Consider the following 17,801-nt stretch of genomic DNA (forward strand, 5'->3'; position numbering starts at 1 on the left):
AATGAAAAAAGTCTACCAATTTCTTTTAGGTTGTTGGAATCCGATGGAACTAAAATTAAATTAATGAAACTAAAAAAGTTTACACATTGAGAAACCCAGATAAATATTCAAGCAGGGAAAAAAAACAAAAAAATATTATTGAAATCTGTCCAATCACTAGTGAGGAAAGTAGAATGAAAAACAAACTAGTTTCTTTACCTGTCAAACTTGGAAGCGTTCGCCTTTCAACTAACACATAATTTTTGACAAGGATTCTAAAAATATATAGTAGGAAAATAATTTCGGAACACCTTGCATTCATTGAAAATTCTACAAACCATATTTACATAATTATTTAGGTTTTCGAAAAATTTATTGGCGGTTTCAATTCCATTCCTCTACTAAATGAAAACTTTTAATAGACAATTCAAAATTTTATTTCATTAGTGAAAGTTATGTAAGAAATAAAAAAATATTTCAAGTTAAAATAAAAGTGCTCAGTCGAAAATGTTATGAAATTTTCTTTTTATGGAAGTTCATGAATTGTAATGGTAAATTCCTTTGTTTGAAACTGTACTAAAATAACTTTTATTTGTTTTCAACTGATAAGCTCATTCTTCATACATTTCGTCACGTTTATTTCGTACAGATAGATGTAAAAATGTGATTTATTATATCGCCTTTTATCTGAGAGTAGATTTGCATCTACTCTGAATTGTTTTGAGAAAATAAACAATAGATGCGTGAATTCTGTGTAGTTGTTATGGATTGTGCAAAATTGTAATCGTTATAGAAGAATAATTAAATGTAAAATTGATGTTAAAGAAATTACAGAAAATTGAAGTAAGTTAATTTTTTAATATTTATTAGAAATATAAGTTCAGAATGAAGGAAAAAAGTTTCACTTGAATGAGTTAAAATTCACTTTTATTTTAATTTAAAATTATTAATTTTAATTAACTTATTTTAATTAATTTGTAATTAGTTTAAATTAAGTAATTAATTTTAATTAATTTATTCACTTAATAAGTGATTTTAACTAGTTCGTTTAATTTAATAATTATTTAAATTTATTTATTTTATTTAATAATTAATTTCAATTAATTTATTTTACATAATAATTAATTTTAATTAATTTATTTTATTTATTAATTACTTTTAATTAATTAACTTCACTTAATAATTAATTTTTACTACTTTATTTTATTTAATAATTAATTTTAATTTATTTTAATTATTTTATTTAAATTAAATAATTTCCATTTATTTTTAATTAATTTATTTTAGTTAATTTTTAATTAATTTTAATTTAAATTTATTAAATTATTTCACTTTGTGAAACAGTTGTACTACACACCCTCGTTCAGGGAATGATTAAATCTAGAATATAGTGAAATGTCGTTATTATCATAAAAGTAATTTTAAAGGAAAGCCCTCATATGTTCCAAATACAATGCCTAGAAATAGATATGATTAAATTAAAAACAATAACTATCGGTACGATAATACCCCGAATATTATGGATAACGATAATTATCGAAAGCAATAATATCATGATCATAATAGACTAAGATAACTTCTGATTAAATTAATTTTACAATTATTATCTGTAATTAAAATTATCGAACACGATATCACGGTATATGTTTATAAATTTTATCTGGGTAGCAAAAAATATTGATTAATGTATAAACCATATAAATTTTACAAATTATGAAAATGTCGTGACACACTATGAAATCTTGATGTTGCCTGACAATATACTACAATATACAGTGGAATAGCGATCTTTTGTAAAGGTATGTCATGCAATATTGGTATTTCCTGACGATACATTGCGATAAATTGTTAACCATAGATAAACTCTTGTTTGTGAAAATTGTAACACCATGAAGGAATCGTCATAATTGAATGAAATTTACTACACAGTTGAGTGGTAGTGGTACAAATAAATGATTAAACTTTCAAAGCAAACAAAAAATAACAAGAGATCGAAATCAGTATTTTGTGTGGCCACCACGCACCGCAATAAGCGCTGCTACACGACGTGGCATGGAGTCAAGCAAATCTTGAATGTCTGTCTGAGGAGGAGCATTCCATATAGTTTGTATGTGTACCCAAAGTTCGTCTGTAGAAGCAACAGGACGAGGATCACGAGCGAGGCAACGACCAACGAAATGACACACATGTTCAATCGGTGACGTATCTGGGGAATACGCAGGCCAAGGAAGAAACTGTACCTGCCGCAATGCAAGGAAGGATTGAACAGTCCTAGCAATATGAGGGTGGGCATTGTCTTGTTGAAATACAGCTCCTGGCAAGGCTTGAAGGAAGGGAACAGCTTGGGGCTGTAAAACTTCACTGATGTACCGGTTGTTCTTCAGATTACCCACAATTCGTAGCAATTGAGATCATCCATGATATGCTATGGCACCCCAGACCATAACTCCGGGTGTTCGTCCACTGTGGCGTTCGATAATGCAACCGGAAGGTGGCGTTCACAGGCATAGCGTCTGACACGAATGCGGCCATGGAATGGTACCACATCGAATGGTACCACAAATTAAAGCGGGATTCGTCAGAAAACACGACATGCTGCCAATCAGCATGCCAGTCCTTATGCTAATTGGCCCATTGTAGCCGCAGGCGAGTATGGTTTAGCGTGATGGTGATCCTGTATAAAGGAGTCCTTGCGCGCAGTCCACGCTGCAGTTGACGTCTACGAATTAATGAAGCACACAATGAAACACCTGTAGCTATTGACCACTGTGCTGCCAGTTGTCTAGAGGGAGCCTTACGGCCTGTCAGCGCCATGCGGACCAGGTGTCTATCATCGCGAGCTGACGTGACATTTCGGGGTCCGAGTTGTCTGACACTCGTCCGTCCACTGCTTCCAAACACGCATCACTGTGCTGCTGTTACGCTGCACACAAGCGGCTACTGCACGATGAGACAATCCAGCTTCACGAAGGCTGATGATTCTCCCCCTTTCAAACTCCGTAAGTTGTTGAAATCTCGCTCTCTTTCGTCGAAGAGGCATAAGTAACGTCTGAGCTANAATCGTAGCTTCAGCTCTAAGAGCGGAGTGAACTAGCCCTTGTATTCTCTTTAGCCCTGGTTCAGAGGGCGCTTCTCAGCATACGCATGCCCTACGGGTCTGAAATTCTAATCATTTGCATATTATGCTTTACTTTGCATTTCCTGAAAATTTCAGCTCACTCGCATAAGTCCTTCATGGTGTTGCAATTTTCACAAACATGAGCTTATTTTTGAGCTACATATCATAACATATTTTCGTCATATTATGATTTAAAAACTTTTATATCCCTTAGAGCTAGTAAGGGCTTAGTTGCTTTCCAGTATTGCAGACTGGTTGTTATTTTTATGTTATATATTTAGGAAAATACTTCATCAGCTCAACAATTGATACATTTTTATATAAAAATTTTAAAATTTAGAATTTAACTCTACAACTGAAACAACTTAACACTTATCATTTCAATTGTATATGCAATCAAAGGATTTATGTTGTTTAAATAAATATGAGGTCCACAGCCCCGAAACTTTTTAGAAATAATACTTTTTCTTTTTGCTTATCTTCTCACAAGTCTTCTAGATTTTGTTTTTGTTGTTGTTCTCCTGCTTTATGGTTTCGTTTTGTTTGTTTTGTTGCACTTTCCAGTTTTATCATTTTGACTTCATTCTTGATTTTGTTGCTAAAAAAATTTCATCAAGTTCATTTCAATCTTATTTTTTAACGCGTTATTATTTCAATTTTACTATGAAATGATACGAAGAAATAATGTCTGCAGCGATTTAATATGATTTCAGTGTACATCAGTAAAGTAAATAAATTTTATACTGTTAAATATTTAAAATAATTACACATCATGAAAAAAGTTACAGATTAAAGTGCGATAAAAGTACTCGCACTTTGAACATCCGTAAAATCCATCCGTAAAATCCATCCGTAGAAGGTACTTTAAAATTCATTTTTACCACGAAATTTTATACCATAATTTTTACAGTATTATTTATTTAGTTACAGTGATCCTGTATTTTTACAGCAAATACTACTGTAAAAACTACGATATATGAAATTTTTTGTTCCGTAAAACTTTATGGGAAAAAATTTATTTCATAGTAAAAAGTACTGGTACACAGACTGCCTGTAATTTTACCGTAACTTGATTCTGAATTTTTAACAGAGTACAAGCATTTCTACACTCCTTACTAAGGATATTTTGTAGAAACCACCCTTAACTTACCCGAAAATGAAGAGGAAGTAAAAGATGATTAATAAAAACGTCTTGAGATTTCGAAAGACTATCAAACTGGTCACATTATATTTTAAATCTCGCCATTATTAATAGTTATTAGCCAGATATTAAAAACATTCTTTAATCGTCATTTAAGTATCATTTTATGAATTCTTATCTGTACATTTTTCTCCTCCATAATTAACAAAGATTTCCCAAATTAACATACATCTATGTGCACTTTTTCTTATTTATTTCAAATAAAAAGAGATTTTTATGGATTAAACATTTTATCGTTACAGTTTGTTTTTAGTTCAGTTGGTTGCGTAAAAAATACTACGAAACGAAATTTATTTTCTAGTTAAACGTTTATTGAGAAAATCCAATTGTTCTACTCGATTGCCATCGGTCAACTAACAAACACACGTTATGGCCTTGAAACGGACATGAATTCTTCAATTTAAGTTAGTTTTACTCAGAACAAGTATTGCAACAGGGGAAATACGTTAGTTAAAGCCTTTTTACAATAAAGAGTAAAAAGGGCTTCAGTTGGTTGGTTTTGGTTTCCGGATAGTACTGTTGTAATGCAGGCTAGCGGAGAGCCTTACCTTTAAAAACTACTGCATTTGTTATTTTAAAAATTAATAATTACGAATAAAATATAATAATGTAAAAAATATAAAATATAATATAAATATAAAAAGTATAATATAATGTAAAAAAATATGATATCATAAATACAAAACATAACATAAAGAATCATTATAAAATATATTCTTATAAAATGTATTTAAATGTGCAAGAAATTTTTTTTAAAGTATTTTAAAACTACAAATGTATGCTATCAATTCTTCACTATAATATTACATAATGCTATTCTTTGTTATTATTCTCATGTTTTTAAGCAAACAAAATGTATCAAATACATATGAACTCCTCCCCCCCCCCGTTAAAATAATGTTCTCCTCTAATTTCATCACCCTTTCTTGGTTCAAATTTGATTTTTTGCTATCCTGACAAGTTGATTCTTTAAAGACCTGCCTGCGTTCCACGGGTCTCTATTTGTCCAGTACTAATATAGCATATCTCATCATTTAAGCAAACCTTAAAATCTCAATAAAATAACATCATAGAAAAAAACAATTTGTTATAAAGGGAAATAACCAAGTTCTATTTTAAGCTTTATTAGGGATGTTTTCTGCGATAGTTTTTAAATGGTTTTCAACTAAATATAACAAAATATTATAAATTCATTAATAAATTTGCTTGCATTAAAAATACAGTAACTATAAAGTAATAAGTTAAACTTATCAAGTAGAATTAATACATTCGTTCAATATCATAAGTATGGCATTATTGCGCTTCTTTATTACCAACTTTTTTTTTAACCCAATCCATGTACAGTGTGCAAAATAAAAAACGGACACCCTGAATAACTTTTGATCTAATGTTCGGATTGTTCTATGACGTAATCTTAAATATTTGAGAGGGTGTCCTCAAATATGCTAATTAATTAGTGCAGACGATATTTTAAGTTACAAAATCAAACACAAAAAGTACTTCCTCTGAATAAACATACTTTTTCTTCGACGTATTTAGATTTCTGATCTTCATATTAGAGGGGGTAGCCGAAATCTGTAAAATAAGGTCCCCATAGTTTGATCAGGAGAGAGGTTCAAAGTTTGGATCCCTTAATGTTAATTTTATTTTTTGCGTATTTTACCCGCCATATCCCGTGAACTTTTTGAGCGTATTAAAAAATCTCTGCACTTAGTTATAAAATCCGTTTATCCAAAGATAATTTCTCATTATAAATAACTCTTAGAAAATATTTATTATTTTATTTTATAATTATCAAGAAAAAATTCTGAATTGTAGGGTATAAAATTTTTTACGACCTTTCAAAGAATGTAATCTTACATGGCAAAATAAAAAATTTGAGCGAAATCAGTAGAATAGTTTCTGAGAAATCGAAATTTTAAAAAATCGTGTTTTTAAAATTCGCTCATAAGTAATTCAGGGTGGTCCGCTTATTTTTTAGAGCACTGTTTGTCGATGAAATTCATATTTGTTCCTTAGATGTACGAAAAATTAGAAAATAAAAATAGTTTAGGAATAATATGTAAAAATAGAAAAAAAAATTATAATAAATATTAAATAATGTTTTGTCATGCTGTCGCTTATAATTAAGTCTTCCATCATTATTATTTTCAATTTTTTTTTAAACATTGCTCTCTTTTGTTTGGTTTTAAATAAGAATATTTTTATTTTTACCAAATACATAAAATTGATTCGTCACTATTTTAACGAAGACAGCTGCATTTTCTTAGCTGAGTTATATAGTACCGGCGTTGAATACCTTCTCTGAGAAAAGAAGCTTATTGACGTTACAATTTTAGCAGGTAGAACTTATACTTATGGGCTTTTGTTCTGTTTTTCAAAAGACTTATATGCATATAACTTCTTTAAAATTAATCTACAAAACCTCAATTATGTTAAAGAAAATTAAATAATTTAGTTTAGTAGTAAAAATAATCAAAGTTTTCACAAATAACGAGTTTCAATTTTAGTTTCAGATTTATGATATGCGGAATTTGTTTAGTTTTTAATTTTAAATTTTTCAGTTTTCCTAAAATAATATAATTAGTGAAAGTGTTCTGCTTATGAGAAGTCTAAAAAATATCTAAGCTTTTATTTATGATGCGTGATTTGGGCAATGGGCGTTTTTGATGCGAGTAGAAGCCTCCACATTAAAAGTCCAAAAGATGTAGTAAAAAAATTAAAGATTTACCAGTTTTTATTCTTTTAAGGCTTTTAATAAAATTTCACATAATGCCTAAAAATTTATTCAGCTTTAGCACTACTAAAATTTTTTATATTCCTTCATAAAATCTGAAAATTTAAACTTACTCGTTGACAAATGCAAATATTTAACTATTATATATTTAATTGCATTTTAAAATTGATATCATTAATTTATTACATATATTGTAATAGTATAGTCTACTGTCTGTTGGAACAATATACATATAATATTATTCTAACTTATAACTAAGATTATACCTATAATTCTAGCTCTAAGCTTTTAGGTCAAATGCTTGTTTAATAGGTCAGCGCTGGCAGCGAATATATAATAGTATATTATTGTATAATTTAGTAGTGAGTTCTTATGTTCATTGTGGTTATAAGCTTTTGCATCAAAATTACTTGTACAGAAATAAGTGCTTAGCATGCATTACACGGGATGATGCGTATAACTATTTAATTATACTGCACCGATTATAGTCAGTGCTTATTATAATTTTGAAAGAACTTATTGGTTCAAATTGTTTGAAGTATAACTGAACAGTGCTATGTATATATTTTTAAGTAATACACTGAGAAAAAAGTATAGTCAAAACTACCAAAATATGGTAAAAAGGTATGGCGTTTACTACAGGAAAACTAAAGATTATAATATTTTTTACCGAAGCACTTTAATTATTTTTGGTAAAATTAAATATAAAATATTGTTTTATTAAACGTTTCAAATTTTGGTAATTTTATCATAATATCTTAGGGCATGGCATAAAAGTAATTTATTCGATTAGATTTGCTTTTCAGTTTTGCATTTTTACTAAATGTGTGGTAATGGGAACTATAATTTCAAAAATCTGAATTTCCGTTGAAACCGTTACCATACGAATGCTTTAAATAACGCATATATTGGTTTTATTACTGGAATTATTCTTTTTTTTTAATTAAAAATCTCTTTATTATACAGCTCGGTAATTTTACTTTTTTTCTCCTTGCAGTATTATATAACGAAATTATTAAAATTCAAAAGCTAATTTTTTAAAGAACTTATAAGATACTTTTTTCCATTAATTCCAATAATTTATGTATTTCAGGTTAAGAATGGCTAAAAAAGTGTTTTGGGTATCCGATCAAAGCAAAATAATTGTTGATGGAGTAAAGACTTATGACGCTACTCTGAAAGTTGGCACAAATCACCCAACTATGTCTAAACTCAGAATTCTAAAAAACCTCATCGCTTTATCCATTGGATTTCTCTTATTATTCAGTGCTTATCTAGGACTAGCCAATTTGCAGAGTACTCTCAACATAGATGAAAACGTTGGTCTGATATCACTTAGCACTCTTTATGGAGCAATGATCATATCCTCGCTATTTTTACCAAAACTTATTATTAGAAAATATGGCCTCAAATCAACTTTGGTCATGTGTTCATTAGTGTGTGTTCCTTACATTTGTGCAAATTTTTATCCTCGTATATACACTCTAGTTCCAGCAAGCTTCCTTTCTGGTCTTGTCGGTCCTCTTTTGTGGTCAGCACAAAGTACTTATTTGAACGAAATTAGTGTATTGTACGCTAGTCTCACTTCTGAATCTGCAGAAATCGTAACTGCTCGATTTTTTGGTGTATTCTTTATGGCGTGCCAAAGTACTCAATTATGGGGAAATATGGCGTCTTTTTTCATTTTACGACCTGATACTGAAAAATCATATTTTAATGAAACCGTAGCGTGCGGGGCTGAATATTGTTTTGAATTAAATGATAATTTGAAGTCACCGAGTGATGAAAAAAAGAATATGTTGATCGGTATTTATTTGGTTAGTGGTTGTTTGGCCATTTTCATCATCGCCGTCTTCTTGGACACCATTCAAAGGAAAAATGAAGACGACAATGAGAGTCTAGCTTCACGAATTTTTGCTACATTGAATCAAATAAAGAAACCAAAACAAATACTGCTGTTGCCACTAACAGTTTTTAGTGGTTTACAGCAGGGATTTTTTGTTGGGGACTTTACCAAAGTATGGACTTCTTTCTATAAATATCTTGATAAGAATTGTATGACTTTTTCTGTTTCTTTCCCCAGAATACAAAAAATGATCAACTTTTGCCTAGCATCGATGTAAATATTCTTGGTAGTCGTCAGATAGTCAGGGCCAAAGTTTCTCGCCAACTTTAGTTAAAAAAAATGCTCCTACTACAATCTTAAATCGGGTTAATCAGGTAAGTTTTAAAAAGTAAAGAAAATGAATTTACATTCGTATTGTGGCGAGAAATCAAAAGTACTTAATTAAACTTACATGTAATACAGAGTTGGAATAACAGTAGGCAATATTTTAATGCATTAATCAATTTGAGTGCAGGACAAACTGACCATGTCTTACCTTTTTGCCCCCCCCCCTTCGAACTCAAACTTACTAAACTCGTATCATTTGCAATTTAAATTTAGATTTTTCATACTTAATTTGCTAGATTTCTCATTTAAATATTTTAAATTATTCTAAAGTCTTTAATAGTTGACTAAATGTTGTTTCTGAAAAAAAATGACTTGAAAGTAATTTAAACCTTAAATAGATGAGGGTCGCGAGCTGGATCCAGCAGCCGACGAAACAAAATGCGTGTAAAGGCGAAACAAAACAAGGTAAGCAGTAAATCTCTCGTTGGTTGCAATGCGAAAGTTTGGAGAGAGGGGTGCCAGTCCAGGTACTCACCATGTAGTCTGATCGGAGTCATTTTTACGTGGCTTTCCTACCATGACCGTTAAGAGATAGAGCTTCTGAAAACGGGGCGAGACTAGTTGTTTGGCCACAGATTGGTGGTGTGTAACATCGTAAATCTTTATAAGTGTTAGAAATTAGGCTCGTTTGGTGGCCAGCTTATTCATCCTCTCAGACTCGCTGCTCCTCTGTTCTTCAGTGCATAGTGTTGCATTTTAATGCTTAGAGTCGATCACAACATATTATATTATATTATTAAACCTGAGCCTCGGTGGCTCAAGGCCTTCCAATGAGGTGAACAAGGTTCGAATCCCAGTTGTGACTGGATACGCATTCTGCACCCGGCTCGCATTGCTGATGTAAAATATCTTGACAGATCATGGGTTAGAATCCCCTAGACACCGTGGAAAGTTTCCGTGGTTTTCTTCTACATTTAACACAAATGCGGGTTAGTTCCATCAAAAAAGTCCGCTACGAAGGCTAGTTAGTCCTGCTGCTTGATCCAGAAGTTCACTACTCTTCTGGAATTCAAAATTACTAGGCTACGGAGTAGAATAACGATAGTAGTAAACTCAGAAATCAGCCGGCTGTCCAACGCTGGTTATAAGAAAAAATATTACGAAATCTGAAAATTTGAGTGTTTACCAAGCTATAAAACTATTTCAAATATCACGTTCTTGCCCATTGATCTCTAAGTATTTAAAATATTTTTGTGATTGCTAAGATATTAAGTTCATATATTAATTTAATTAATCAATATCATTTACTTATTTCATATGCAAAGGCTTATATTGCTTGTGCCTGGGGAATTTACCACGTAGGACTTGTCTTCATGTTTATTGGCGTGGTAGATGCATTTACCGCATTTACTGCCGGTCGTCTTGTCAAGTACATACCTCGAGTGGTAATAATGCTGATTGGTACAGCTGGGAATATTGCAGTCAGCATCGTTCTTTTATTGTGGCATCCAAACAATGGAGAATACATTATGTTCTTCATATTGGCTGGAATATGGGGTGTTAGTGATGGCACGCTGCAAACAATGTTAAATAGTAAGTATATTTACTTTAAACATGCCATAAATTTAAAAAAAAAATTTTTGTTCGTAATTTTTTCTAGCAAAAAGAGCATTACTAAAAAATAAACCTAATGCTTTAGTACTGATGTGGTGTCATGATGTTTTCACGCAATAGGAAGAACATTAAGCTAAATAAAGTTCATTGTATAAAAAAGAACACAAAAAGTGACTTAGACATACTATACGGATTTACTACAGTTTTAGTTCTGTTAATATTCATTGAGTAATTAGAATAGTTAAAATGTTTAAAACTGTTCACAAAATGCCCAATTTGAAAACTCATGTAATTATGTTTGCTTATATTAATGCTTGAATAGAATTTTTTTTTAGTTGTTATAGTACTATTCCAACAAAAAAAATGCTAAGGCAACAAATTAATACGGAAAAAAAATCTATTTTCAAAATTATAATATATCAGTTTTCATTCATAATTATTCAGGAAGCGAAAGAGACTCAGACTTGGTTATATTCCAAGCGATTACTATAATTTTATATTTGACATTCTATGTATTGATATTAAGACTTCGTAGATTTTAAGAACACTAATAATGTAAATGAGAAATAAAATCATCAACCATCCTATGGTATGGAAATTCTCTTGAAGTTAAGAAAGCTATGAACTAAGTTTTTTAGTTAATTATAACTTATTGCTTCCCATGGCTTACCACTTATTAAATATGCTTTAAATTACATCTACTAAAATCGCACTTATTGTTTTCTGCTTTGGAGTCATCACGTCAAGACAGGTCATATGCAATAATTTTGTATATAAAATTTGAAAGGCAACAAATAGGCGATTTTTCATGAAACTGTTTTTTATATTGATAAATTATCTTTTTAATCCACTAGGGCTTTTGATTTGATTAAAATTATTTTCATTTGTTGCAGCATTTTACGGTGTACTTTTTCGATCCGAAGAGGAAGCAGCCTATTCCACCTACAGACTTTGGGAATCAGTGGGATTTATAATTGCTTTTGTAAGCAGCAACTTTCTTTGTGTCGCACCAAAAATTTACATTGCCCTTACTGTGTTAATCATTGGAATGATATGTTATATTACAACAGAAGTTATAGTGTTTCACCAATCTACTAAATCTAAACAATATATTGATACTGTATTGTGAATTGTACCATAATTCCTCAACACTTTCAGGGGTCTGTCCAGACATTTTGAGAAAGGTCCTGTTTTTGTAAAATTGTGAAAAAACTATTCATAATTTGTGAGGATAAAATAAGCGTTAAGTCACATTCTTTCAACCAGGGTCTTGCTTTAGTGAATTTGTGAAAATAGGGTCCTGATATTGCAAAAATTGCTAAAACCCTTTTCAACAAGTTTTTAAATTGTAAATTGATACAAGATTCTGCTCAACAATTGCTGCTACTAAATTAGAGATTGCTACGTACAAATATTTGGTATTTAGCCTATACTGCTCAACACAGAAAATTCATTTCAGACGAATAATGGAAGCAAAATCACTCACATTTTCAATAATTTCAATTGACATATTTTAACTAACACAACTTAGTAATGTATCACTTTTAATGTATAGCGCATTAAGTAAACTTAAATAATTCTTAAATTTAAAATATTTTATTTAAAAAATTGCCAGAAATAAATTTTTATTTACACAATATTCCATGAATTAATTTTTTGAATAAATGTAAATTGATCAATTATTTACACAAAAAAAAAATTTATGATTTAATATTGATAAGAATGCGCACACGATGTTTGTAAAGGTAGAAATATTTTCTTGGAATACTACATTTGAAATTTAAACTTAGGGAAACTTAGTTTGTCTCAAACAGTCTTTATCCCTCCCCCCCCCCGGGAAGGGCTTAATCAATTAACAAAACAGTAATGAAGATAAACAAATTAGTGAAGGGTCCGATTAAAAGATAAATTACTTTGTAAAGGGTCCGTTAACGGACACAAATTTCATCTAAACAGACCCCTTATATTACGCTTTATATCAGGTTGAAGCTAAAATTAAGGTTTAGTCAGAAAACAATTTCTAAATTATGAAAGAAAAAAATGTAAATTAATGCACTAATTTTTACTGGCGTAATTACAGTGGCCTTTATACTATACGATAGTGCATTGAGCTGCCATTTATGACCTACCCCTGATATCTCATCAGACCATCTTTTTATTTTATTACAATCTTGATTTGTTTTGGCTTGGATTGTTTAGGGGCACGTGATTGACCATTTATGGTACGTTCACTTGTCAGTAGTGTAAATTTCTTTACGTCTACGTGGGTTGATATTTTCGCGTTTTTTATTACTCTCACTTGGCTTCATATATGAATGCTGACAGTTTTTATAGATATAAAAGAGGACGAATCAAAAGAATGTTTTGTAGGTTTTAAATGATTGATATGTATATCAACATTATAGAATGCACTTATCCAATAACGATGTTTAGGTTAATAGACTCTTATGCATACGAAATATAAGTCCAGCAAACATGCCAGTACAACACGAGCTCTCTAATAACAATTAAAACAATGTGAAACAATTGCTGATAGCGGCTGGACATAATAAGGGAACCACTCAGTCGTGTATTTAGTCGTATATTACTTCTTATTATTAGGATAAATCAAAATTTTCTTGTACATTGAAAGTATGCAAAAAGTAATCCACCAGGACGTGTTAATTATGTTGGAATAAAATCTTAATTTTAATCATTAAATATAAAGAAGGCGCTTTACTCTCAGAAAAAAATATTTCATATATTTTAACAAAACATTAAAAAAAAACTAGATAATTGCATCTCTTTTAAATAAATAATCTTCTCCAATATATTTATTTAACAACACATTAATTTTGCTTGAAAAACTAATACTCAGAGTAAAATTAGCATAAATTTAAACAACAATATCATATCTGTGTTAAACATCGAAGTTTAATGCATTGCTTCTATTTTTTTATGTCTTTTTTAAAACAAAAATGGAAGAAAAATAATATAAATTTTTTCTAAGAGCATTTGAAGATCTCTTTTAAAACATGCATGTATGTAAATGTAGTTAAATTGTAAATAAAAGTGTTTTTAACGTGTGGAAACATCATTATTTTATCAACTATATTCAAAATGCACAGTCCGAAAAAAAAGGAAGGAAATGTGAAAACTCTGAATAAATTTTGACGTAATGATTGAATTTACTAATGTAATTTACTACTTTTGAATTTACTAATGTAATTTGCTACTTTGGATTTACTACTTATAATGATTGGATTTACGCGTACTAGGACTTAGAGATAAGTATGAAATCGCTTTTAGAAAGTAGATCCCGAAAAATTTTAATACGAGTCCACCCAATCCAGAGTCCACCCAAACCTGAGATATAGGTCGGGTAAAGGTCGTATTTCGCTGTCAAACTACTCGGCCCTTAATGTCTAAACACAAAAAAATTAGTCATTAAAACCTTTTTATTACAATTAATTCATAAAATTTAAATTTTTTTATACTTAGTAACTATACCAAGAGTTTATTTAAAAGTAGCAAAAGAAAAAATATAATGTGTCCTAATCCGCGTTGGGTCCGTCTCATCTCCACTAGGTTTCTATAGTTCGACGGCTTAAACTTAAATATGATAACTAATTTGTGCAGATGATATTTTGACTTCCGAAATCAGGCATACATTTATTTTAGTTTATCATTACTCCATAACAGGTAACCAATATAAAGTTATTACGCCTGTACACATTGAAATATGACAGTCGTTCCGGCACAACCATACATTACTGAAGAGAACAAAACCTTCTAATACTGGCTCAGGAGTTAATGAAATCCAATTTCTGTTTTTTTCTGCACTAAGAGAAATTTTTGGTAGCGATAAGTTGGCAGTGTTTGAACTGCAAGAAGCGGTTTTCGAAACTGAGTTACTTTTAAAGAAAGCCAGTGCTTATGTTCTAAAGCAGTGCTCTCCAACCTTTTCTATCGCTGATCAGTAATTTTTCTGCCACCCGCTGAGGGCTGTTGATTAATTATATTTTAGATGGTTCTCATTTGATAGTTTTAATGTCATTGTATTTAAACATACCATCAAAACAAAATGCAGTTACATTCACAGTATTGGAGGCCTTAGGTGACACTCTCGGTTAACTTTTCGTCAATAGAAATATGGACGAGAGGTTAACTGGGAGTATCGCAATAACCCAAAAAAAATCCACAAGAACAAATTAAAAGATAAGGCTTTCTGCATTCTAATTCTTCATAAGATCCATCAATTTTTATATCCACCTCTGTTTTCCCTACGGGTGGTCTTCACCAGGGCTAAAGAGAATAGAAGGGCTGGTTCACTCCTTTCAAGTAGCTCTCGCCACGCCAATCCTCCCATTTTCTCTAGTGACGTCACTTTGGCGCAAAGCTCGCACTTTTACTTCAAGAACTGAGCTTTCGGCCTTACTAGCTCTAACTAATATTGGAGCATTTCTTGCTGTGACGTATTCTAAGACATTTGTTATTTTCTATAATGACTTTCCTCAGTTTTTGCCGTGAATTTACAAAATTTTAAAACTATTAACGAAATACAAGTTTACGCGATTGCAACTTGCAAAAATTCTGATAGAAAAACAAAAGGAAAAAATATGATTTTCCTCGTGTTCCCTAAAGTAAATGAACAACTATGTAAAGAATGGATTCCGAAATGACACAGTTAATATAAAACAGCAATACGTTTATTCTGTCGTAAAGAACTTTTATAAAAATTCATTATCTAAATAGAAACCGCCTCGTTACTTCATAAAGAAAGGCAGGTGAAAAGAATTAAAAAATGGATAAAGTCAAAGAAAATTAAAATGTAAATAAAAAGTATAAATAAAATATATAGTATATAGTTGAAATTCTCCTAATTTCATAACATATTTTTTAATGTAGTTATTCTAAATATTTATGATTTTTTTTAAAAATTATATTCTCTTCAATTTAAATATCTATAAATTATATCATCGTAAATTTAAATATCTATAAACAATTGTAAAATTTCTAATGTCATTATGAACCTAAATTATTATTTTGTTTCAGTAATTAGCGTTTAAGGTTGATGTTTCCTAATGATTAAGTATGAACAAATTGCTATTAACGGCATATTTTAAAATCAGGGATTCTAAATTTAACTCAACTTATTGTTATAAAAGAATATGTAGATAAAAAAGTGTCGATATATGCTTTCATTTTTCTTAATAATTAAAGTTAAAACTGAACTTTTTAAAATAAAGTATTTATAGTGTCATTTTCGCCAACTAGTAAAATATTTTTATAAGTTTAAAATGGTATTTTTTTATTATAATGGCCAAGGAAGTTTTTTTAAACTATGTTTATGAATGGAAATAATGTGTTAATTACGTAAAGTTTGAAACCTAATAACCAGAGAAAGTCTAACTTATTTTTACAAAGAGAAAGATGCAAAGTTATCATAATAGCTTTGCGTGCGATCTTCCGAGATCTGTGGACACAGTGACGTCATGAGGAGGGAAATCGTAGCTTCAGCTCTAAGAACGGAGTGAACTAGCCCTTCTATTCTCTTTAGCCCTGGTAGCGTCCACCATGTAAAAGGAGGCAACAACAAACGATTTGCAGCTTTCAAATGTTGTGATTTGGTTAAATTTCATTGCTAGAATCAAAGTTGTTTACTCTTAGCTAGAAACTTTTTCTTGGTGCCACGCGACCTAGCACTCGCAATCTCGCACGTGTTTTTGATCATAAACAAATTGTAGTTACTAGATTCTACATTCAAATAGCCACGCGACAAGGGGAGAACAACCAAAAGATAAGATCCCCCAAGAATCTCTTATACACGTGGCAGGATCTCTTACCGCACTTTGTTTGTGGTCAAAAACACGTGCGAGATAGCATTTGCAAGATCGCGTGGCACCAAAATAAAAGTTTCTTGTGATCATCCTAAAATTGCCCCATCTTGGGGGCAACTTCTGTTACAGAAAAGTGGGAGGGGCTAATGAGAAAAAGGATCTTTGACATATTTTTTTAAACAAATTACACGATTAGGAGCTACATCAGTTACAAATTTTCGGCGTATAAGAGAAAATTGAACATTTATTAAAACTTAAACTAATTTTGGAGTGCAACTCTATCTTGATTGAGCGTGTGTTTTGTTAGGTTCATGTTCAAGGAGACCTGTTAGATTTTTAAAAGTGTTCGTCTTTTTTAAGAATGCAAGGAGGTTAGAAAAAAGAAGCACGAACCCCCCAGAGATTCTTCGAAGACTACGACGGACATAAAAAGTAACTATTTATTTTCATTAAGTTAATTTAACTTGTGTTCCCTCTTTACATTTATAGATATCATTTCATTTATAAATGTTATTACAGGATAATGTTTTTTTTATCACACGGTGAATTTCTTTAATTGATTTTAAATCGATTATTTCAAATGCAAAATACATATAACTTGTCAATGGAAAAATTTCATTAGATTCAAAATTAATGTGAAAAAGGTAGCATTTTTTATATTGTACTATGAGTTAAATTTTATTTTAGATCAAATAAATAATTTGTTTATAATAAGAGTCGTGTGTTCTAATCCAGCTTACGTTAAAATGGCCAAGTTTGATATACTGTGCACAAAATAAACGCCTCAGAATAACTTTTGATCTTATCAAATGATTGGATTTTTACGTACTCAACCATAATATTACGAAGACTTAACTTTGAATATGTTAATTAATTAACTGTGACTATATTTTAAGTTATGAAATTAGACACAAAAAAGTACTCTCTCAGAAAAAAAACATTTTTTAAAATTGTTTTTAGACTGATTTGGTATTTTAACTCTTTATGTATGGGGTTCAGGTTTTAAATTTATAAGTCCAAACTTTCAACTGTCCTTCTTCATAAACTATTGCAACCATCTTTTCCAGATTGCGACTAGCTAACATCCATATTTTGAGTGTCAGAATTTCAAATTGGCTGAAACGAGATATGTTTATTCTAATCCGCGTTGGGTCCGTCTC

General features: G+C 30.5%; 1 protein-coding gene and 1 long non-coding RNA gene across 3 annotated transcripts in view; one reads left to right on the plus strand and one right to left on the minus strand.

Annotated features, from left to right (window-relative positions):
- The window catches only part of LOC139425701 (uncharacterized), a 33,467-nt gene that overhangs the window by 3,811 nt on the left and 11,855 nt on the right, over nucleotides 1-17,801 (minus strand). Inside the window, exon 2 of the long non-coding RNA XR_011636857.1 lies at nucleotides 10,646-10,782. This is a non-coding gene — a long non-coding RNA (uncharacterized lncRNA). The remainder of the gene's footprint in view (nucleotides 1-10,645; nucleotides 10,783-17,801) is intronic.
- LOC107447129 (UNC93-like protein) lies at nucleotides 638-13,887 on the plus strand. Of its 2 annotated transcripts, none has more exons than XM_016061963.3 (4): nucleotides 638-822; nucleotides 8,129-9,053; nucleotides 10,534-10,801; nucleotides 11,716-13,887. In XM_016061963.3, the coding sequence occupies exons 2-4, from the start codon at nucleotides 8,136-8,138 to the stop codon at nucleotides 11,949-11,951; spliced, it is 1,422 nt and encodes a 473-aa protein (XP_015917449.2). In that variant the 5' UTR covers nucleotides 638-822; nucleotides 8,129-8,135; the 3' UTR covers nucleotides 11,952-13,887. The 2 variants fall into 2 exon arrangements, with proteins under 2 accessions (XP_015917449.2, XP_071037504.1); XM_071181403.1 differs by lacking the exon at nucleotides 638-822 and adding an exon at nucleotides 6,437-6,640.

This window comes from Parasteatoda tepidariorum, chromosome 5 (genome assembly GCF_043381705.1).
Source record: "Parasteatoda tepidariorum isolate YZ-2023 chromosome 5, CAS_Ptep_4.0, whole genome shotgun sequence".
In the NCBI taxonomy this organism is placed as follows: domain Eukaryota; kingdom Metazoa; phylum Arthropoda; class Arachnida; order Araneae; family Theridiidae; genus Parasteatoda; species Parasteatoda tepidariorum.